The following is a 23,119-nucleotide window of genomic DNA, read 5'->3' on the forward strand; positions in this document are numbered from 1 at the left end:
TTCTGTGTCAGACCATGTGTCTACTGGCAGCCAGTGCAAATTAGAGCAGCCCTCAGGCTGCTTAATTTATGCTGGGGAACTAACTGTGACCAACTGTGATCTGAATACCAACTGGCAAAGGGTTCACTGTTCTGTAGTAGCAACTTCTGTCAGGCCTGACAAACTGACTACACGTAACACACGATCCTTTTTGGATAAATACTGTGAAAGCATGTGAAATATCTAATAATGAGGTATCTTATGCCATACTGAACCACATAACTCTTGAGGGATGGATGGATGAATGATATGTAAGCAGTTGTATATATGTACTGAAAATATATTTTTAGAGTCTGTGTCCCAGGTAGCGTTGACAAACCAGTTTTGCTAGACACCTGTCTGCCTCGGTCCTTATGTAGATTAAGCATTATAAGCCAACACAATAGAAACCTGGTTTGAATATGGAGTCAACACAAGTCTGTGAGGGCAACTTGGAGCCAGCACACTAGGAAAGGAATCATAGGGGCCATCCTGACTCTGGGGACAAAACAAGGAGTTTGGGGAAATACCAAGGAGATTGGTATCCATCACTGAGCGAGCAAGAAGGACAGTGTCTTTTGCATTTGTGAAAGGTGGATCCCAGCCATGCTGGTTGGTGATGCTGGGAGATTGCCTTCGGTGAGAAACTACTTGAGACAAGGATTTTAGCCTGTTAAAGGTTAAATATAGTCTCTAAGACGGGTGTTATACTTTTTGTTTTACATATAACCATTTTTGTTTCTAATATCCTTACTCAGTGTCTCCTAAATCTTCAGATTTGATGATAAATTTAAATTACCTTTGATTTAGCAGGAAGAACCTCAACAGAATAGAGTTAAATAAGCATTCTGTAAGGCCCCAATTCAGCAAGGTACTGAAGCACATGCATCACTTTAAGCATATGGAGTCTCATTGAAGTCAATGGGGCTACTCATGTGCTTCAAGTTAGGCACCTACCTGTACACCTTGCTGAATCAGGGCTTCACATAGGAGATCTTCTCGTTATGTTAAAAAGGTACAAGGAGGCGCTCATTCTCTCAGTCAAGCTCTACAGCAGTTTTCAGCATGCTTTTAGCATGCAGAGGTTTAAAAAGTCATTCATTTTAGCAATTGTGATCTTGTGTATTTGTATGAGGGAATGATTCCTATGATTATATTATGGTTGGTTAATGTTTGTTAAGCACTAATTGTGCTTGGTGCCGTTTGACACAAATATCAAGATGATCACTGATGGAGGGACGCATTCAAGTAAGAACAAGAATGCCCAAATTATTGTGACATTAAATGTTGTGTGAAACATGAGACCTTGTGAAAGTCTTGGGAAACCTGTATTTCCAAAAACACATGGCACAACTTTCAATTCATAATAGTCTAATTGGTGTTCAAATTTGACCATTCAACGTCTTTGGTGAAACCTGAGAGGAAAATGGCTTTTTGAGTAATTTGTGGCATCACTCCTAACAGTTTGGGAGGAATTCACATCAGACCACTGAGCTGATCAGACTGTGTTCAAAGGTTTAACTGTTAACTACTTTTTCCTTTGCTGTATTTCTTTCATTGTTATAAACATGAATATTTTGATTAAAATTATTGTTCCAGGATGTAACTGATTATGATAAAAATATAGGGGGAAAAAAAAGAGTACTGGCCATTAAAGTGGGGAGCCATGGTTAAAAGGCCCCAATCCTGCAATTGGATCTGTGTAGGCAGCCTTCTGTGTCTGCACAGAGTCCCACTGAAATCAATGCATCTTACAAAGGCTCAGGGATTCACACGCATGGATTTGGTTGTGGGATCAAAGCCTTTGTTTTCTAGCCAATGGAACAGACATATCAGACAAATTTGGATGTTCAACATTTTAGCCCCAGATTTCCACAGTTTGGGTGAAACCCTGTCCCACTTAAGTCTATTGGAGTTTTGCTATTGACTTGCTTGGGGCCAAGTTTTTACTCTTTAAACATCCCCAACCCCCAAAGGAACAATAAATTCTAACTGTGATCCTGGAGAAGTTGCTATATAATCCTTACCATCTTGGATGCCATTTTCCAGTACACAGAACTAGGGTTGCTCTCACATTCACTCCATTTTGGACAAGATTCATAGTTAATTCCTAAATAAATATATGATGCAGAATAACTAAGATTAGAGAAGAAATTGTCAGACACTTTAATACTGCCTGCAGTGCTGAATAAGAATGGCAAAAATAAACATTTGCACCCAATGATGAGCTGCCAAAATCTTAACAACGGGTTCCCTCCGCATGCCACGAGGGGGTGATTGCCCACCCCCGTCCCCTGGGATTCCTGCCCCATCCAACCCGCCCCCCCAGGACCCCTGCCCCATCCACCCCTGTCCCCTGACTGCCCCCAGAACTGGGCAGGAGGTCTTGTGGGCCACTGTAGTGGGTGCCCACCCCACCCCTAAGAGCCAGAGGCACCTGCTGGGGGGCGAGGTGGGGAGTCCTGGAGGTGCTTACCTGGGGCAGCTCCCAGGAAGTATCCGGCAGGTCCCTCTGGCTCCAAGGGGCGGGGAGTGTAGCTGGGGGAGAGCAGGGGAAGCGGCCACTCCCCAACTGATCACATCAAAAGTGGCGTCTTAGGAGCTGGAGCACCCACGGGGAAAAATTGGTGGGTGCAGAGCACCCCCCGGCAGCTCCCCGCCCGGCCCCAGCTCACCTCACCTCCGCTCCGCCACCTCCCCTGAACATGCCGCCCTGCTCTGCTTCTCCACCCCCACTCCCGGCTTCCTGCGAATCAGCTGTTCGTCAGGAAGCCGGGGAGGGCTGAGAAGCAGGCCGCGGCTTCCCACACAGGCTGAGGGTGGCGGAGGTGAGCTGGGGTGGGGAGCGATTCCCCTGCGCGCCCCGCCTCCCCGGGTTACCTGCTGCAGCACGGGCGGCCCTCCTCGCACCACCCTGCACCAGCTCACCTCCACCTCCTTGGGCCTGAGTGGGAAGCCGCAGCCTGCTTCTCAGCCTGCCCCAGCTTCCCGCGCGAACAGCTGACTCGTGGAAGCCTGGGGGGATGGAGAAGCAGAGCGGGGCAGCGCATTCGGGGGAGGAGGCGGAGCAGAGGTGAGCTGGGACCGGTGGGGCGGGGAGCTGGAGCACCCATGGAGTTGGCGCCTAAGGCGCCACTTTTGGCCAGTTAAATTTAGAAGCCCTTTTAACCAGTTCTGAAAGGGCTTCTAAATTTAACAACCAGTTCTAGTGAACCGGTGCGAACCAGCTCCAGCTCACCACTGATTGCACCCCATCACAGCAACAGGCTTAGGCGGAAAATGTTCTGAGGGGGAGATTAAGTTGTTTCAATGAGGCATTTACAGTCCCCTTATGCAAATGATTCCAGCAACGTTGTTCCTGGTCAGCCTAAGCAGGAAGAACGTGCGTGGGGTGGGGGGGTGTCTTTGCAAATGCTCACTGAGCATGCTCAGAAGTGACACTTCCCACATAATTTTTATTTTGTTTTTTATAAATTTCCCTCAAATTTGGGGAGAGATTCTTACGTCTCTATTCATTCTTAGGCCCTTAGCCTGAACAGGCAACCCCCTTATATCTACATGGGGCCCCAATGACTTCTGTGCAAGTGCAGGAGTCTGCCTCAATGGAGCATATTGCAGGACTGGGGCCTTAGTTTACAAGTGGTCCCACTGGAATCACAGTAGGTTGCCGATTACTGTAAATAAGGGGGGCAATATGTGGCCTTTAGCTAGACGTGAGCACTGGTCACATGCCAAGTTTGATGTCCCTAGACTAAGCTCTTTTTGTCCTACTGGGAGCTAAGAAGTGTTGATAAAATTAAGCTGAAAATGGGTGTGTGTTTTTACTTTTCCATAACTGAGGCAGGGTAGAAAGGATCAACAGTTGTTTTGGGCTGAAACCAAGAATGAAAAGTATCCTCTCCAAAAGAGATTTTATCTTATTTTAGAAATTTGTGGCTGAAAAAGAACCTGGAGTTATAATCATTATATTAATTTTGTTTGTTTGTTTTTTTAAAAAGGAATCCTTACCTGGACTAGAAGGGTTTCCACACCATGAGACCCCGTCAGCTATATAGCCCAGCAAGGTGTCCTCCAGAGTGAGGAAGTTGTGATTGGTTTTTGTATAACGATGAACAAGGTCATTTGTCTTGCTCCAAAATAATGACTGTGAGGGAAAGAAATGGCATTAATATGAGAGCTGGTCAGGAAATTTTTTTGTTTTGTTTTTTCCTGAAAAAGTTTTGATGATGAAAATGTTTGTTTTCATTTATATTTTGTGGGTTTTTTGTCAAAAGACCAAAAACTGAATATTTTAAAATATATAAAAATTCCAGTGGGATTTCTAAGGAAAATAGAAATTTTCAGGGAAAAAAAATTAATTTGGTTGGGGAAAACAATTTTCCACTGAAAAAACATTTTGAAGGAAACTTTTTAACCAGCTCTAATTGCTGTCACTCCTCCATTTCTGCATGCATTTCAACCGCACCTGAGCAATAAAAAGCCGTGTGCCTCTAACTGCATGGCTGTTCTTACACAGAGCTTCTCTTCTAAATAGCAATAACGGCCACAATGATTTTCCCATCATGGCCCAAAAATTTTTCCCTAGAAGGAATGATCTGTGATCTTCATCACGGACCTATAATGAACAGGATTCTCTTGTTCTAAAAGAAGTAGCTTTGGGAGTAATGTTATCTCAAGCCTGCAGTCAGAGTACCTGTAGGTATTTGAGGGTTACTCATGATTGCCATCATTATTATTATTTGTGTTACCATAGTGCCAAGCAGCCCTCGTATTGGCCCAGGACCCCGTTGTGCTAGAGGTACTTTACAGACACAGAACAAAGCAAAGAATCTTCATTGTACTAGCATGTACGGACAAGCAGTCCCTACCCAGACAGCTCATCACACACAAATATTGTTACCTTGTTACAGGGGATAGTATGACTCGCCAAATCCAGTAACGGCTGATAATCTTCTGTTGTAATATTACATGGGTTCTTGTAAATAAATGCCTTTTGCATTGTTTCCCATATTTTTTGGCAATCTTTGTCTCTGTCAAAAGGTTAAAATATAGTTAATGGGAGAGCAACCGTTTAAAAAACAGGTAATCATCCAGAATCATCGTTCTATTTCTGTGAGTTGCTACTGTGTTACGAAGAGAAAATAAATAGTGGGGGAGGGGCTTACGAAAGGATCCCCTCCCTTCTGGTGTGTTTAGAAAGTCTGGCCGACAGTGCCTAAAGTGCTTCTCTCTCATTTAGGCACCAAAATAAATAGCCAGATTTTCAACAACAACAAAGCCCCTCAGCATGTTGAGTATATGCTGGATGCTGAGTAATTTTGAAAATCAGCCCTCTCTCTGTCTCGCCCTGTTTTAGGGATTTTATGCTGCGGCCCATCACTGTAGTCACTGAGCACCTTCCATGCTTCGCTGCCTAGAAGGGAGTGGAATTCTTTTGAAAATTTGGCCCCAGTTGTCAGTGCTGCGCACTTGAACATTTGGTCCTGAGTTCTTTCAAATATCTGACTCCACACAAATCGAGGGTCCAGATTCTACCCTCCTCATTCCTGCTGAGCAGTGCTGTGAGTTGTCCCACTGCAGTCAGTTGGACCGGTCACAAAGTCAGTGACTGCTCATCCTGAGCAGCAAGGGTGGCAGAATCTAGCCTGGAGATTGAACACTTTGTGGTACAGAGAAGTTGAATAATAGTGCCGGTGTAGATATGTCAGTGGTGCCCAAAGCTTTTGTCATGCCCCCCTTACCAGGAGTGGAATCTGTCTGCGCCCCGCCCCCCCATTACTGCACAGCTGGCTCAGCAGAGGAGGATGGGCTGGGGGCTGAACTGGGGAAGGGGGCGGAGCTGGGCTGAGGGTGGAGGGGGAATGAGGGCGGAGCTGGGCTGGGGGTGGAGGGGGAATGAGGGCGGAGCTGGGCTGGGGGTGGAGGGGGAATGAGGGCGGAGCTGGGCTGGGGGTGGAGGGGGAATGAGGGCGGAGCTGGGCTGGGGGTGGAGGGGGAATGAGGGCGGAGCTGGGCTGAGGGTGGAGGGGGAATGAGGGCGGAGCTGGGCTGGGGGTGGAGGGGGAATGAGGGCGGAGCTGGGCTGGGGGTGGAGGGGGAATGAGGGCGGAGCTGGGCTGAGGGTGGAGGGGGAATGAGGGCGGAGCTGGGCTGAGGGTGGAGGGGGAATGAGGGCGGAGCTGGGCTGGGGGTGGAGGGGGAATGAGGGCGGAGCTGGGCTGAGGGTGGAGGGGGAATGAGGGCGGAGCTGGGCTGGGGGTGGAGGGGGAATGAGGGCGGAGCTGGGCTGAGGGTGGAGGGGGAATGAGGGCGGAGCTGGGCTGAGGGTGGAGGGGGAATGAGGGCGGAGCTGGGCTGGGGGTGGAGGGGGAATGAGGGCGGAGCTGGGCTGAGGGTGGAGGGGGAATGAGGGCGGAGCTGGGCTGAGGGTGGAGGGGGAATGAGGGCGGAGCTGGGCTGAGGGTGGAGGGGGAATGAGGGCGGAGCTGGGCTGAGGGTGGAGGGGGAATGAGGGCGGAGCTGGGCTGGGGGTGGAGGGGGAATGAGGGCGGAGCTGGGCTGAGGGTGGAGGGGGAATGAGGGCGGAGCTGGGCTGAGGGTGGAGGGGGAATGAGGGCGGAGCTGGGCTGGGGGTGGAGGGGGAATGAGGGCGGAGCTGGGCTGGGGGTGGAGGGGGAATGAGGGCGGAGCTGGGCTGAGGGTGGAGGGGGAATGAGGGCGGAGCTGGGCTGGGGGTGGAGGGGGAATGAGGGCGGAGCTGGGCTGAGGGTGGAGGGGGAATGAGGGCGGAGCTGGGCTGGGGGTGGAGGGGGAATGAGGGCGGAGCTGGGCTGAGGGTGGAGGGGGAATGAGGGCGGAGCTGGGCTGGGGGTGGAGGGGGAATGAGGGCGGAGCTGGGCTGAGGGTGGAGGGGGAATGAGGGCGGAGCTGGGCTGGGGGTGGAGGGGGAATGAGGGCGGAGCTGGGCTGAGGGTGGAGGGGGAATGAGGGCGGAGCTGGGCTGAGGGTGGAGGGGGAATGAGGGCGGAGCTGGGCTGGGGGTGGAGGGGGAATGAGGGCGGAGCTGGGCTGGGGGTGGAGGGGGAATGAGGGCGGAGCTGGGCTGAGGGTGGAGGGGGAATGAGGGCGGAGCTGGGCTGAGGGTGGAGGGGGAATGAGGGCGGAGCTGGGCTGAGGGTGGAGGGGGAATGAGGGCGGAGCTGGGCTGGGGGTGGAGGGGGAATGAGGGCGGAGCTGGGCTGAGGGTGGAGGGGGAATGAGGGCGGAGCTGGGCTGGGGGTGGAGGGGGAATGAGGGCGGAGCTGGGCTGAGGGTGGAGGGGGAATGAGGGCGGAGCTGGGCTGGGGGTGGAGGGGGAATGAGGGCGGAGCTGGGCTGAGGGTGGAGGGGGAATGAGGGCGGAGCTGGGCTGGGGGTGGAGGGGGAATGAGGGCGGAGCTGGGCTGGGGGTGGAGGGGGAATGAGGGCGGAGCTGGGCTGGGGGTGGAGGGGGAATGAGGGCGGAGCTGGGCTGAGGGTGGAGGGGGAATGAGGGCGGAGCTGGGCTGGGGGTGGAGGGGGAATGAGGGCGGAGCTGGGCTGGGGGTGGAGGGGGAATGAGGGCGGAGCTGGGCTGAGGGTGGAGGGGGAATGAGGGCGGAGCTGGGCTGGGGGTGGAGGGGGGATGAGGGCGGAGCTGGGCTGAGGGTGGAGGGGGAATGAGGGCGGAGCTGGGCTGAGGGTGGAGGGGGAATGAGGGCGGAGCTGGGCTGGGGGTGGAGGGGGAATGAGGGCGGAGCTGGGCTGGGGGTGGAGGGGGAATGAGGGCGGAGCTGGGCTGGGGGTGGAGGGGGAATGAGGGCGGAGCTGGGCTGAGGGTGGAGGGGGAATGAGGGCGGAGCTGGGCTGGGGGTGGAGGGGGAATGAGGGCGGAGCTGGGCTGGGGGTGGAGGGGGAATGAGGGCGGAGCTGGGCTGGGGGTGGAGGGGGAATGAGGGCGGAGCTGGGCTGAGGGTGGAGGGGGAATGAGGGCGGAGCTGGGCTGGGGGTGGAGGGGGAATGAGGGCGGAGCTGGGCTGAGGGTGGAGGGGGAATGAGGGCGGAGCTGGGCTGGGGGTGGAGGGGGAATGAGGGCGGAGCTGGGCTGGGGGTGGAGGGGGAATGAGGGCGGAGCTGGGCTGGGGGTGGAGGGGGAATGAGGGCGGAGCTGGGCTGGGGGTGGAGGGGGAATGAGGGCGGAGCTGGGCTGAGGGTGGAGGGGGAATGAGGGCGGAGCTGGGCTGAGGGTGGAGGGGGAATGAGGGCGGAGCTGGGCTGGGGGTGGAGGGGGAATGAGGGCGGAGCTGGGCTGGGGGTGGAGGGGGAATGAGGGCGGAGCTGGGCTGAGGGTGGAGGGGGAATGAGGGCGGAGCTGGGCTGAGGGTGGAGGGGGAATGAGGGCGGAGCTGGGCTGGGGGTGGAGGGGGAATGAGGGCGGAGCTGGGCTGAGGGTGGAGGGGGAATGAGGGCGGAGCTGGGCTGGGGGTGGAGGGGGAATGAGGGCGGAGCTGGGCTGGGGGTGGAGGGGGAATGAGGGCGGAGCTGGGCTGAGGGTGGAGGGGGAATGAGGGCGGAGCTGGGCTGGGGGTGGAGGGGGAATGAGGGCGGAGCTGGGCTGAGGGTGGAGGGGGAATGAGGGCGGAGCTGGGCTGGGGGTGGAGGGGGAATGAGGGCGGAGCTGGGCTGGGGGTGGAGGGGGAATGAGGGCGGAGCTGGGCTGAGGGTGGAGGGGGAATGAGGGCGGAGCTGGGCTGGGGGTGGAGGGGGAATGAGGGCGGAGCTGGGCTGGGGGTGGAGGGGGAATGAGGGCGGAGCTGGGCTGGGGGTGGAGGGGGAATGAGGGCGGAGCTGGGCTGAGGGTGGAGGGGGAATGAGGGCGGAGCTGGGCTGAGGGTGGAGGGGGAATGAGGGCGGAGCTGGGCTGAGGGTGGAGGGGGAATGAGGGCGGAGCTGGGCTGGGGGTGGAGGGGGAATGAGGGCGGAGCTGGGCTGGGGGTGGAGGGGGAATGAGGGCGGAGCTGGGCTGGGGGTGGAGGGGGAATGAGGGCGGAGCTGGGCTGGGGGTGGAGGGGGAATGAGGGCGGAGCTGGGCTGAGGGTGGAGGGGGAATGAGGGCGGAGCTGGGCTGAGGGTGGAGGGGGAATGAGGGCGGAGCTGGGCTGGGGGTGGAGGGGGAATGAGGGCGGAGCTGGGCTGGGGGTGGAGGGGGAATGAGGGCGGAGCTGGGCTGAGGGTGGAGGGGGAATGAGGGCGGAGCTGGGCTGAGGGCAGAATGGGGCTGCAGCTGGGCTGGAGCTGAGGAGGGGACAGAGTGGAGCCAGGGGCGCTGGAACAGTTGTTATAGTGGGGGTGCTGAGAGCCTTTGACCCAAACTGTCAACCCTGTATAGAGTGGAAACCACTTCAAGCCAGGGGGTGCGGCAGCACCCCCTGCACCCCTAGTTCCAGCACCTCCGAGTGGAGCTGTGGCTGGGGCCAGAGCTGGGCGGGATGCGGCGCGGCATCTGGGGCCGGAGCAGGGCTTGGTGGCGCTCCCTCTCTATCTCCCGTGGGAGCTGACCTGGGCCCTGCCATGTGTGCGCCCCGTCCCCCAAATGTTCCTCCATGCCCCCCAGTTTGGGGATCAATGAGATATGTAGATCTTCTGGTAAGGTGAAAATCAGCCTGTGAACCTTCCCAAGAGGAGACCTACACAGGTAGCATCAGTAATTTTATCCCCCGAAAAAGGAAGAAACCCTATAAGTATTTAGGGCCTGATTCTAGTAACACACCAATTTTACAATGGTTTTATACCTGTTTACTTCAGTGGAATTACATGAGTTACCTGTTCTCCAACTTTTCAGCATCCTCTTATCTGCAGTACTGATTCTGGCCTTCTTGTTTGCACTGAAGTCAGGACTAACTCCACTGAAGTGAATGGAATTACACTGATGTAAACCTGATACATGCGGGAGGGTGCACAACCAAGTTGTCTGTGTCTAGCTTTGTTGCTTAAGCCATTGGCCTATCAGCTAAGTCATCAGTATGGGAAACACAACAAGCGAATGCTGACAGATGCTGAGAGTTTCTCCTGTATTGCTAAACGGTAATTCATTGCACTGTGCCAGGCTGAGGTCATTTTTCAATATGTAGGCTTGGAGTGACATTTCTGAGACTTTTGTTGAGCTCCAGTGAAATGCTACTCTGTTCCATTTCTAAATCTTCACTATGTGAGTCTTGCTGATACTCTTGGGACTAATCAGCACCATCTGTTCTGTTGTATTTGAGGTATTGAATTAAGCTAATTAATTAAGCTAACACTTGTGGACAAACATCAACTCTCAATTCTTGTCCATCTAGTATATTTTTTCCATGTTGTCCCTGCTGGATGGAATACCCTTCCTTCTCTGCTCTGCCAAGGCACCAGCCCCTTGACATTTAAATTCCTTCTTGAAAACTCACCTCTTTCGTGCTGTTCATCATAAGTTAGTCAGTAATAGTCACAATGCGGTAGCTTTATGTTGGTGCTTTTTATGAAAATTAAAAAACACCTGAATTGAGTCACCTTGAGATAAGCATGTCCAAACTGAGCAACTGCATAACTGTAACGCTGTGACCTTTATCCTTTCCTGACTCACCCCTTCTCCATTATTTCTCACCACCACTCAGTGTCCCCCATGCAAAAGCTCTTTTAAGAAGGACTGGTTGTATATTTCCCCCACCACCACCACTTCTGTGAAGTGCCTAGTACTCCTCTGGGCAGTATAAAATTATACTGGCTGGTTAACTTGGAGAGGTGCCATTTATTTTAAGGAACTTGCACCACTGACAGCTCTACAGCATTGTTACCAGCAGATATCATGGGGACTATGCAGTTTGGTATTTGGTCATGGTGTGATTGTCAAAAATAGTCCTAAGTGGCCTAAGGAATGTAACACCATGATGATACTTTTCATCCAAGGATTTCAAAGCACTTTACAAACACACTATTGAATTAAGCTATACAACAGCTCTGTGATGTAGGGAAGAATTATCACTATTTCCCAAGTCAATCTAGGCTTTTATATGGTGCCGATCTGAGTATTAGATGGGCAAACTGAGACACACAGTGTTGATTTCCGCAAGAACACACACTACCTCATTTCTGTGCTCTTTACACTAGACAGCACTGCTTCCATGCCATTTGAAAAATAGGTGTATAGTCAGTTCACAGTCAATAGCACAATCTGAGAAAAAACATAGCCAGCAAGGACAGGGGAAGAGACCAAAGGATAGCAGTACTGGGTACATGATTCCATCCAAAGCCAATGGCAATTTGAAGAAATGCACTAGTAAATTTTGGGCTAAGCACCAGTAACTTACAATTTGCTGTCCCCCACATGCTATACACTCTGCAGCAGCCTTAGGAGAATAAAATTCCCCCAAGCAAGCCACTAACCTTCAGTTTCTCCATCTGCAAAATGGGGATAATACTAAGATACCTATCTCAGAAATTACCTACCAGTTGCCCATCAATATAAAGAAAGCCTGATGTAGAAATCAAACGTTTGTAGTGTTGTTGTAACCACACTGTCATCAAAATATGAGAGAGAAAAGGTAGGTGTGGGAACATCCTTTATTGAATCAAATCCTGTTGGTGGAAGGTACAGGCTTTCAAACTTCACAGAGCTGAAAGAAGAGCTCTGTGAAGCTCAAAAGCTTGTACCTTCCACTCAGTTATTGCGTCATCTACTTTGTGTCTCTTATAGAAATTAGAGACATATTGAAACTACTCCTAAGCTGAGGCATGTGCATAACAGCTGGAGGATGATAACCTAAACAGTTTCCTGTCATGACTTTCTTCAGTGCAGCAGAAGTTGCCTTGTCTTCATGTGCACGCAATGGTTATCCCAAACTGAAAGGCACACAGTTAGACATACCGTAGGAGGGGAAATCAGATGATTGCTTAAGTCCAGTTCCTATTGGAAACTTAAAAAGAAAAGGAGTACTTGTGTCACCTTAGAGACTAACAAATTTATTAGAGCATAAGCTTTCATGAGCTACAGCTCACTTCATCGGATGCATACAGTGGAAAATATAGTGGGGAGATTTTATATAGACAGAGAACATGAAACAATGGGTGTTACCATACAGACTGTAACAAGAGTGATCAGGTAAGGTGAGCCATTACCAGCAGGAGAGCAGGGGGAGGAGAAGGGTGAAGAGGGGAACTTTTTGTAGTGATAATCAAGGTGGGCGATTTCCAGCACTTTACAAGAACAGTAGGAGGGAAAATAAACAAGGGGAAATAGTTTTACTTTGTGTAATGACACATTCACTCCCAATCTCTATTCAAGCCTAAGTTAATTGTATCCAGTTTGCAAATTAATTCCAATTCAGCAGTCTCTCATTGGAGTCTGTTTTTGAAGTTTTTTTGTTGTTGTCATATTGCCACTTTTAGGTCCGTAATCAAGTGACCAGAGAGATTGAAGTGTTCTCCATCTGGTTTTTGAATGTTATAATTCTTGACGTCTGATTTGTGTCCATTGATTCTTTTACGTAGAGACTGTCCAGTTTGGCCAATGTACATGGCAGAGGAGCCATGATGGCATATATCACATTGATAGGTGCGCAGGTGAACAAGCCCTTGGTGGTGTGACAGATGTGATTAGGCCCTATGATGGTGTCCCAGAATAGATATGTGGACACAGTTGGCAATGGGCTTTGTTGCAAGGATAGGTTCCTGGGTTAGTGTTTTTGTTGTGTGGGGGGTGGTTGCTGGTGAGTATTTGCTTCAGGTTGGGGGGCTGTCTGTAAGCAAGGACTGGCCTGTCTCCCAAGATCTGTGAGAGTGATCGGTAATCCTTCAGGATAGGTTGTAGATCCTTGATGATGTGTTGGAGAGGTTTTAGTTGGGGGCTGAAGGTGATGGCTAGTGGCGTTCTGTTCTTTTCTTTGTTTGGCCTGTCCTGTAGTAGGTAACTTCTGGGTACTCTTCTGGGTACTCTGACACTCTGATACTCTGGGATTGTATTTATAGTTGGCATATACAATCATGTAGTTTAAAAATCAAATTTTTCAAAGATAATCTAGATAAGCCCCAACTCCTAGAATATCTAGAATTCCTAGGAGTCCTGCTATTGACCTTGAAGTTCTGAACTACATAGGCGTTCTGAAGCCTTGCTTTGTACCGCACAGAAGGTAACTGCTATCTAGTGTGAGGTGCTCATTGACTAAAATTAGAGAAGATAGAACTAGAAACTTGGAACATGATATAGATGAAATGGTGATAACACGCACAAAAAGAAAACTGTAAAATCTACTAAAGACTTAAAACTTGAGTCCTGATTCTGCAGGCCTGTCTCTCACTCTTAAAGGTTGTAGAATTGGGCTCTTTGACTTACTGTACAGAATACAACATCAAACAAGAGCTAGCTAGAAATTGGTAACTGTCTGATTAAATGGAGTAGGTACTGTAAGTATATTTTCAGATTGTCCTTATGTCTGTGCAATTTGGGGGAAAGCATTAGCTTATATTTGGTCATGAATTTGGATATTTCTAGTCATCCACATTTTTAAAAGAAGATTTTATTAATATGCCATGTCTAAATTAGAGCCAAGAACATTTCAAGTAGGAGCTATTTTAGTGGCCAGATGTTATACGCACTTTAGAAAAATGGAAAGCCTCTGGAACATTGTATATTGCAGATCTGTATGGGAGTCTGATTGAACTGGCTAACCTTGAAAGGGTATCTCTTCATTTGAAGAAGAGCAAGAGCAATTTTAGGAGGTGGTGGTCTGGAGGCTTATGATTAATATAGTTCTTGGTATTTTTTTCACTTAAACTGAACATACAGAACCAAATTCATCCCTAGTGTAATTAAATTGATTTTAAAAGTAGTTACACCAAGGATGAATTTGGCCTTTTAGGGTTTCATTTGCTTCATGAAAAGTATGCAGTTTTAAATGTAGCTTTCGAAAATGCATTTTTAGGGCATTGTGCTATCAGGTGCTGAGAGCACCTGTGAGGTAGAGAGCATCCTCCCCTCCTGCTGACCTGCGGTTTTGCTGATCACACTGTGAAAATGTTGTGGCAATGGAACAGAGTTTAAATTCACAACAAACAGTGAAAGTGCTCCTGTGCCCAGCATGTCTGGTTTCATTATGAGGAATTCACTCCCCTCTGACGGGGTGGCTGCAGTGACTCAACATAGCATAAGGACCTTCTTAACTGGGGGGCCTGTGACTTTGGACTGCTCAGCAGAGACTTCCAGCAAGGCTAACAACTTCTTTCCTTTGTCATACTCATTGATAGCAAAAGGCCAAATTTTATTTTAATTGTGGTCCCTGGGAGAGAGCTACAAAGTAGCAGCCATAAAGAATCCCCACTGTCAGTGGGTGGTTTACCAACATGTCAAAGGTAGAATATGGACCATTTGTAGTTAGTAAACTTTCAGGGCCAGATCCTCATGTGGTTTAAGCTGGTGAAGGGCCATTGTAGAGGATCTGGCCTTCAGTTAGTAGAGCTGCTGTTGCATTTGGTATCACTTTGGGGGCGAGGAGGAAGGAGGGAAAATAAGGCTTGATGCTTTTAGGGGCACTCATTTATGCTCTTTGTTTATCTGGTCCTTTGTGCATGCATTTATCCGACTTGCCTTCTCAACCACTGTCATTGGTCACCAAAATTAGAAATGCAGTTGTGCATCTTCGTTATTTGGAAATCTGGCTCATAAAGAGCCATCATTAGGCTTCAGAATAAATCATGATTTTGATGAATGGGAGCAGTTCACACCTCTCTAAGAACTTTAGTTTACTGTCAGAGTTATTTGCGCAGCCAGAAGAGCGAGAACCATATATATATAAAATTACATAATTTTTTTAAGGAAAGATTGTACCCTAAAAGGTCTTAAGCCATCATGAGCTAGGATTTCCACATCACATGGACCCCATCTGGTCCAGGGGCTCAGTTTGTCAACCTTCTATTAATTATTATGATTTGTTATGGTAATCCTGAAGGGCTATCCAAGAATGGGCCCCATTGTGTGAGGCACCGTACAAACAGAAACAACGAGGAGTACTTGTGGCACCTTAGAGACTAACAAATTTATTTGGGCATAAGCTTTCGTGGGCTAGAACCCACTTCATCAGATGCATAGACTGGAAAGTACAGTAGCAGGTATAAATACACAGCACATACCTGCTACTATACTTTCCACTCTATGCATCTGATGAAGTGGGTTCTAGCCTTCGAAAGCTTATGCCCAAATAAATGTGTTCGTCTCGAAGGTGCCACAAGGACTCCCCATTGTTTTTGTTGATGCAGACTAACACGGCTACAACTCTGAAACCCATACAAACAGAGTAGAAGATGGTTCATGCCCTGAAGGGCTTACAATCTAAATAGACAGGACAGGCACATGGTAGAAGAATGGAGGTAACCCACAAGCAGAGGGAACAATCTGATGGCAGCAAACATGTTAGTACCAGAGTAATTTTTTTATGAGGAGGGGTATTTAGGAGAGGATCAGCTGAAGGGAAGGGAGTCCGGGGGACAGAGCAGAGGAGAAGAGGGTAAGGGGGCAGGTGGGGACTGAAGGTGAGATGAAGATAACGTGAGGGAGTGGAGGGGCGGGGAGGGTCAGAGCAAACAGCCAATCAGCACAAGGCAGAGAAAGTCCAGTCAAAACTGTAGAAAATTTTCTGAATGCCCAGAGACACCTCCTTTGTGCTGGAGTCTCTGGCTGGCTCCTCTATGCAGCTTTCCCCCAAGGCCACAGGAGAGAGGGAGGGGAGGCACCACCTCAATCCCAGTGCCCCTAGAGTGTGCGAGGGGTTCCCTTACACAGTTCTGGGTCCAGGAGAATGCTGGGGGAGAGGTGGCCCTAGCTGGGCCCCAATTTACCCCGGCTCCCCAGTGCAGCAGTCCCTGCTTTTGGCTGCTTCTGCTTCTACTGGCTGGAGACTCACCCTGCTTTAGGTGCTTGTACTGCTGCGGTTGTGGGTTAATAGTGGACTTTTATACCAGATTTGTGTTCTTTTTAAACTTTGGCCTGATGAGTTGGTGTCTGGGTATGAGATGCTCAGAAACTATAAAATGCATTTTTAAAGTACCATTAGTCTTTACATCTTACATTGGAGCACTCTCTAGCCTTCACACTAACTCTTGCTTTTTTTTCTGTGCACTGTTAAACTTTTTATTTTCTTTCACCACACCTTCACCCTTCAGAACCTGCTCTATCTCATCACTCTGGGGCAGTCTCAAAACCCAGCCACAGTGTAGGTGTGTTTTAGTTTTTCTATTCTCTATTTTAAAGGTTTACAGGCATTAGAGCTGAATTTAAGGTGAACACTGCCACCTTGTGGGAGAAGTGAGGGATCCGAAGGAGGAGAAGTACAGAAGGGACAATTAAGCTGTATTATGTGTATGGAATGTTATATGGAAGTCAAAAGAAAACACTCTAGAGAACTTTTCTTATCTTCGTTGACACTATCAGAAAAATGGGTACGTGCACACAACGGTTTATTTGAGAGTTCATTCCATATGTGTATGAATGTAGCGCCTAAAAGCCTCAGTCAGGAGTGGGATGTCATTGTGCTAGGGACTGTACAAATGGATATAAAGAGTGGCCAGACAATACTTTTCATCACTGAATATACAAGGAGGCTTATATCACTTAGGGCACGTCTACACTGGCAAAGTTAAAGCACCAGCAGCTACAGCGTAGCTCAGAGAGCACTGAAGGGAAACCACTGTTATGTGTTCAACTGCCTGCACAATAGGGGATTCACACTTGCAGCAGTATTCGGAGCAGTGTACTCTAGGTAGCTCTCCCACAGAGCACCTCTTTCTCTTCTGCTGCTAAGACAAGGGAAGGCAGAGGGGGTTGCAGTGCAGCCTGGATCCTGTCCCAATGACCCAGGATGCACTGCTTCACATCCCAGCAATCCCTGTGCTTCCGTCCGCATTTGGCGCCATCTTTCAACCATTTGTGTACTGTGTGCCCTGCCTCTTTGGGCTGCAGGAATGGATCCCAAACTGCTGACCAGTATGCTGTTCGCTCTGACCAACACATCACGAGTGGCAGTGGAGTTATTCCTTAAACTACAAAGGCAAGAGGAGTGCGACCTTGATCTCGCCTTGCGTAGCAGCTATGACACGAGATTGCTTGTGACATTCACGGAGGTGCTGACCGCGGTGGAACGCAACTTTTGGGCTCGGGAAACAAGCACTGAGTGGTGGGATCACGTCGTCCTGCACGTCTGGGATGACGAGCAGAGGCTGCAGAATTTTCAGATGTGGAAAACCACATTCATGGGACTGTGTGATAAGCTCGCCCCAGCCCTGCAGTGCAAGGACACGAGAATGACAGCTGCCCTGTCATTGGAGAAGCGCGTGGCGATTGCACTGTGGAAGCAGGCTACTCCAGACTGCTACCGATCGGTCGCTAACCAGTTCTGAGTGGGGAAAGTTGATGGTTGGACTAGTGTTGATGGAAGTGTGCAGGGCCATTAATCGCATCCTGCTCTGAAAGACCACGCACGTTGCCCAGAGTCACGACCTTGTGGATGGCTTTGCCCAAATGGGCTTCCCTAACTGCAGAGGAGTGATAGATGGCACGTATATTCCAATTCTGGCCCCAGACCACCTAGCCACAGAGTACATTAATCACAAGGGGTATTTCTCAATGGTTCTCCAGGTGCTTGTGGCTCACCATGGGCATTTCACAAACATTAACGCAGGCTGTTCTGGAAAGGTGCATGATGCATGCATCTTCAAGAAGCTGCAAGCAGCGACTTTCTTCCTGGACCAGAAGATGACCGTAGGGGAAGCCAAAAAACCCATTGTGATCCTGGGAGACCCCGCCTACCCCTTAATGCATTGGCTTGCGAAGCCATACACGGAGCAACTTGAGAGCAACAAGTAGCTGTTTAACAACAGACTGAGCAAGTGAAAAACAACTGCTGAATGTGCTTTTTGGCCATTTTAAAGGCCTGCTGGCACTGCCTATATGGGACGCTGGACCTGACCGATGACCACATTCCTAGGCTGATATCCACGTGCTGTACGCTCCATAATATTTGTGAAGGGAAGGGTGAAAGCTTCATTCAGGGCTGGACCACAGAGGCTCAGTGCCTGGAGGCTGAGTTTGAACAGCCAGAGACCAGGGCTATTAGAGGGGCACAGCGCAGGGCCTTAAGGATCAAGGATGCCTTGATGCAGCAATTTGAAGATGAAAGCCCCTAATATTTGTTGCTGTGCTCAGGATTGCAGTCCTTGTAATGCTAGGAGGTGATTGGTGCACATGATGCAATAATTGTACGTTGCTTTGCAGGGCTCTTTTTGCTTTCAATTAATGGAATAAAGATTGCTTTCAAACCAACACAATTCTTTTATTAAAAAACAACAACCAGAGGGGAGAGTCACACAAATCTTTAGCTGTCCCAGAACCCCTCCTCCTCTTGGGACCTTCCCTTCCCCCATCTGCCTCCCTGCTGATGTATTTTTTTGTTTATGTCCAGGGATTGTCTCCAACCTTCTTCTCTGGAGTACAATGCAGCAGGTGCTTGTGCTTCAGCAGGACCAAACTGCAGAGGGATGGGTGTTGAATGCAGAAGGTAGTGGGAGTCCACAGTGCTGGACTGTGAGGCAGGGAGGAGTGGAATGCCGCGGGTAGAGACTGGAGCCAGAAGGTTGATAAGAGTGTGTTGGCGGTGTCTATGGGGTGCATGGGAAAGAGTTTTGCAACAGTTTGGAGAAGACGACGGGCATGGAGTTCCTCAGTTTGAAGAGCTTGTATCACCTGGAGCGTGTCTGCTTGGCGCTCCATAACGTTTAAGAGCTGCTCCATGGCTTCACTCTGGCATGCCGCGTTCTCCTTTTGGTCCCACTTCTCGCTGTCCCGCCACTCCTTCAATTCTTGTTTCTCAGCAGCAGAGTACATCATAACATGAGGCAGAAAGTCCTCCTTAGTTCTTCTTGGCCGCTTTCTAATTCTGTGCAGCCATTCAGCCTCTGATAACTAAGAGGGAGGATGGGCTCCCAAGGTCATCTCTGTAAAGTTTAAATGTAACATTTTACAGAAGCATTATTGTTTGCAACACAGAGAACACTGATTCGGTGCTTGAAAACACAGCCAGTACTCACACACCTGTCACTAACTGGCTGACCCCTGGCAATCACACATGAGCCACAAGACCTCCAAAATGGTAAGTAGCCACAGGGGCAGAGTAAATCGTTCTTACCAGACCCTGCTGTACACTGGGCATGTGGCTCTTGCGGAGAGCCAGCACTGTAGGGGGGGCCTGCTAATCATTCCTGTCCCCACACTTTCCACAGGATGTGATCTTTATTGAAGGTATCTCGCTGCCGAGGATGAGCAGGGAATCAAGGGAGGGTCATCAAGGAGGGTCTTCTCCAAGACTGTGGCTTCCACTCTGGCCGCTCTTCTCTCCCTCCCCTCGCCGTCGCCTCCATGACAGCAGAGTGGCATGGGAAAGTTTCTGTTAATGGGGCAAGAAACAAAGCAGCTCTGCCAAAGAACCTGTGGCAGCAGATTGCCCAGTATCTCCACAAGAGTTTCCTGGAGATCTGAGGGAGGTTCCCGTGAAGTGACGGAGTCAACCAACAGCCTGTTCCACCGCTCAGACTAAGCATGCGGTGGGAGACCAGCCTTATTTCTGCAATCCTCCTGCCCCCAACAATTCACTTCAGCAATTCTGAAGATCAGATCCACATACCAGAGGCCTCTTCTGTTTGCACCTCGCCAATCTTCAACAGTTGTGACTGGCTAGGCTCCTCTGGGGTAGAAAAGAGCTCCTGACTGCATGCATCTCTGGCCTCCGAGCCATCTTCTGCCTCTGGGTCCCCCTTCCCCTCCTCGTCCAAGATTTCCTCCTCCAGGCTCAGTCCACTCTCAACTGGCATGCAAGCCAATGACGTATCCACAGGGGCCTTCACAGTGGAGGTGGGGTCTCCGCCAAGTATCGTGTCCAGCTCTTTGTAGAACCGGCAGCTCGTGGGCGCAGCACTGGAGCAGCGGTTTGCCTCCTGCACTTTGTGGTAGGCGTTCCGCAGCTTCCTCACTTTGACCCTACATTGCAATGTGTCCCGGTCATGGCCCCTTTCTGTCATGCATCGTGAAATCTGTCTGTAGGTATCATAATTCCTACGGCTGGAGCACAGCTGGGACTGGACAGCCTCCTCTCCCCAAATGTTAATAAGGTCCAGCAGCTCGGCACTGTTCCAAGCGGGGGATCGCCTGGTGCGTGGAGCAGGCATGGCCACCTGGAAAGATGTGCTGAGACCACTGCACGCATCACCAAGCGAACAGGAAAGGGACTTGCAAAATTCCAAAGGAATTTACAGGGTGGGGATGAGAGTTGGTCACCTGAGGGCAGGGCAGTAGAGTTCAAACCGATGACTAGAGAGGCAAGAACAGGCATTGTGGGACACCTCCCAGAGGCCAATCATAGCACTGTAATCGACCAGGGTGTATATACGGGCACCGCAGCACTGTAGCCCCGGCACAGAAAGCTATACGTATTTCATTGGGGTGGCTTTTTTAAAGCACTACAGCTGGGCAGTTTTTGTGCACTAAATGGCTTGGCAGTGTGTACACCTCTGGAGTTACAACACAGAAAGCTGCTTTACTGCACAGAAACTTGCAAGTGTAGACAGGGCCTCACAGCATTAACACACAACAGCGGTTTTCCTTCAGCACCCTCTGAGTGGCGCTGTAAGTCTGCCAGTGCAGACATGCCCTGACTGTACACTTTCAGTGCCCTGATTAAAAAGTAAGTAAGTAATATACCGATTGAAAAGACTGTTAGGTTTTAAAAGTTATTTCAGTAAATAATTGAATATGTTTTTAGTAACATTGGCAAGGAAGCTTTTTTTCTTTCCTTTTTTGACTAGGATGTCCTGATCCTGCAAACACTTGGCTTAATTTTACACATCTGAATAGCTTCGTTGACTTCAGTGATACTATTCACATGCTTAAAATTAAGCTTATGCTTAAATTTTCACGAGATCAGGGTCAAGGCTTTTTATCATGACAGTTTCCCTTCAAATATTGCAGATTTTAGATTGTTTATACAGTAGTCTCAGCACTGGACAGCAGAAGGCAAGATTTGTTGATTGCTGCAATCTAGCAGGAAACTAGTTAATATTTTGCTAGGTTTAAATTATGTTCGTGCCATTATGGAGCAGGGGCAGGCACAGAAGTTAAACATGACAGCACTTCCATGGGAAAATGTTGACTCTGTGGGTATAAGGGTGGAATTGTACTGTGTAGCGAGACTGTCCTGCCTCAGCCCTGCTCCCTCCCACAATACAGTGACCAATCCATGTTGAATTCCGGGGGGTGGGGTATTTTACAGGGCCTGGGAAAAGGCAGGATGATGCTTCCCTTGCCAGACTCCCTCTCCAACAAGGAATCTCTGGGTTTTCAACCTCTGTCTCCATGGAGGAAGAGAAGTTGCGTCGTCCTCCCCTTTAAGACTCTGCACAGCTCTGTCCTGGACTACAGTCTCTGCTTTCATATCCTTCTTTCATGTTCCCCCTTCTGCTGCAAGAGCTGTTCCCAGCTGCTTCTCTAAATGCCACTTCTATATCTTCTCCCACATTTGCCTGTGCCCCTTCAGTGCAAGCCTTTACACTTGAAATGCCCTCTCTCCAACATGCTTTAAGTAACCTTTCCCTTCATTCAAATCCTAAGCTCCTTAGGGTAGGAACTGTTTCATCGTCTGTATAATGTACAGCACCAAGCACACTAATGGAGTTCATTAAATGTGTACAGAAGATTTTGCAGCGCATCCCCTGCACTAATCCTATGACCAGCTGCAATCAATCTTTTTACACAAGCCTGAAAGCCCCATGTGCTTACAGTGAATCTGGGCAAGTCCTCTGACCCACATTACCACAACATATGTTTTGCATATTTTAAAGGAATTTCTCAATGTTCTTCTCATTCCCAGAAGGAAAAAAGTAGCTGAATAGCAATACCTGTCTTAAAAATGAGTTCCCAGCCTCCTACTGTCTCTTTCATATACACTCACATATTTGGTTATATGGGTTAAATGTTATAGGGTACATAGTTCTTCACAGATTGCAGTTAAACTTCACTGCGGTCACATCCACATATTAAAACTTACTAGACTCTGGCCCAGAGTTTAGATGTTTAGTTCTATGAAGTTTCTGAAGGAGTTGCACATTTATATGTGTGGGCAGAATTTGGTCCCAAATTACAGTTGTTTCACACTCTCATTTGCTGTGCTGTTTTGCGCACCCTCAATCCTCTCCCAAAAATGTTGTGGCCAATTTTAAATCTGACTTTATATGTTTTGCTCCAAAATACTTATAAGAAGTTCTAATTCCTGTTTTCCTTGTTCAGCTGATAACATGGGATATTGTTTCAGTTGACTTAGTGCCAGGCTCTTTGCCGTTACACTATATTATGCATGACCATAATTATTACTCACCTCAGCTCCGGGTTCACTGTTGTGATGTAGTTATAACACCTCCCAAGGATGACTTCTTGCAAATTTTTAGTGGTCCCTCTGCCTTTCCACTGTAGCAGCTGCATGCTAGTCTCTTTCGTTCCATTTGCCAGCAGCACAGCTGCCATCACAGCAACAATTGTCAGTATCAGGACCATGATGCCCACTAAAAGGACGGTACTCTGCCGCGCCCTGGAGGACCTGGTTTGGAAGGGCATCGTAGATAAAGTTAGTGAACAGCAGCAGCAACTGCTCTCTTGGTCACGACAGAAAAGTAGCTTTTTTTTATGTGCCAAACAGCACTCCCCGCCCTGCCCCCACACTCTGCCTTCACACACTGACTTTTGATTTGGAAATTAACTGTGACCTGCTGCTTGCTGGGTTGAAATACCACAGAGAAAAAGGAACAGCCCTATTGATTCAGAGTGGAGAACAAAATTTACACAAAGCAGTGGGACAGTTTATGCACATTTGCAATCTTATTAGCAGCATCTGTGAAATTAAAGGGTGTTGCAGTGATAGGATAGTGTCACAGGAGTTTCCTTGCCTAAATAGATTAATGGGTCGCGTAGTGTGAAAGACCCGCCTCTGATAGCCTTCCTCTGAAGCATCAGGGACAGGCTACTATC

At 49.4% G+C, this 23,119-nt stretch overlaps 1 protein-coding gene across 2 annotated transcripts in view; it reads right to left on the reverse strand.

The window, feature by feature from the left end:
- CD38 (CD38 molecule) overlaps positions 1-22,772 on the reverse strand; it is a 33,453-nt gene extending 10,681 nt beyond the window's left edge. For both annotated transcript variants that reach the window (XM_084627338.1, XM_084627337.1), the window contains exons 1-4: positions 22,473-22,772; positions 4,919-5,048; positions 4,027-4,162; positions 2,046-2,128 (exon numbers count right to left, since the gene is read on the reverse strand). In XM_084627338.1, the coding sequence (XP_084483464.1) occupies positions 2,046-2,128; positions 4,027-4,162; positions 4,919-5,048; positions 22,473-22,708 (585 nt within the window). In that variant the 5' untranslated portion in view covers positions 22,709-22,772. The remainder of the gene's footprint in view (positions 1-2,045; positions 2,129-4,026; positions 4,163-4,918; positions 5,049-22,472) is intronic.
- Positions 22,773-23,119: the final 347 nt, after the last annotated feature.

Source organism: Lepidochelys olivacea, assembly GCF_965140295.1.
Source record: "Lepidochelys olivacea isolate rLepOli2 genome assembly, chromosome: 4".
Taxonomy (NCBI): Eukaryota; Metazoa; Chordata; order Testudines; family Cheloniidae; genus Lepidochelys; species Lepidochelys olivacea.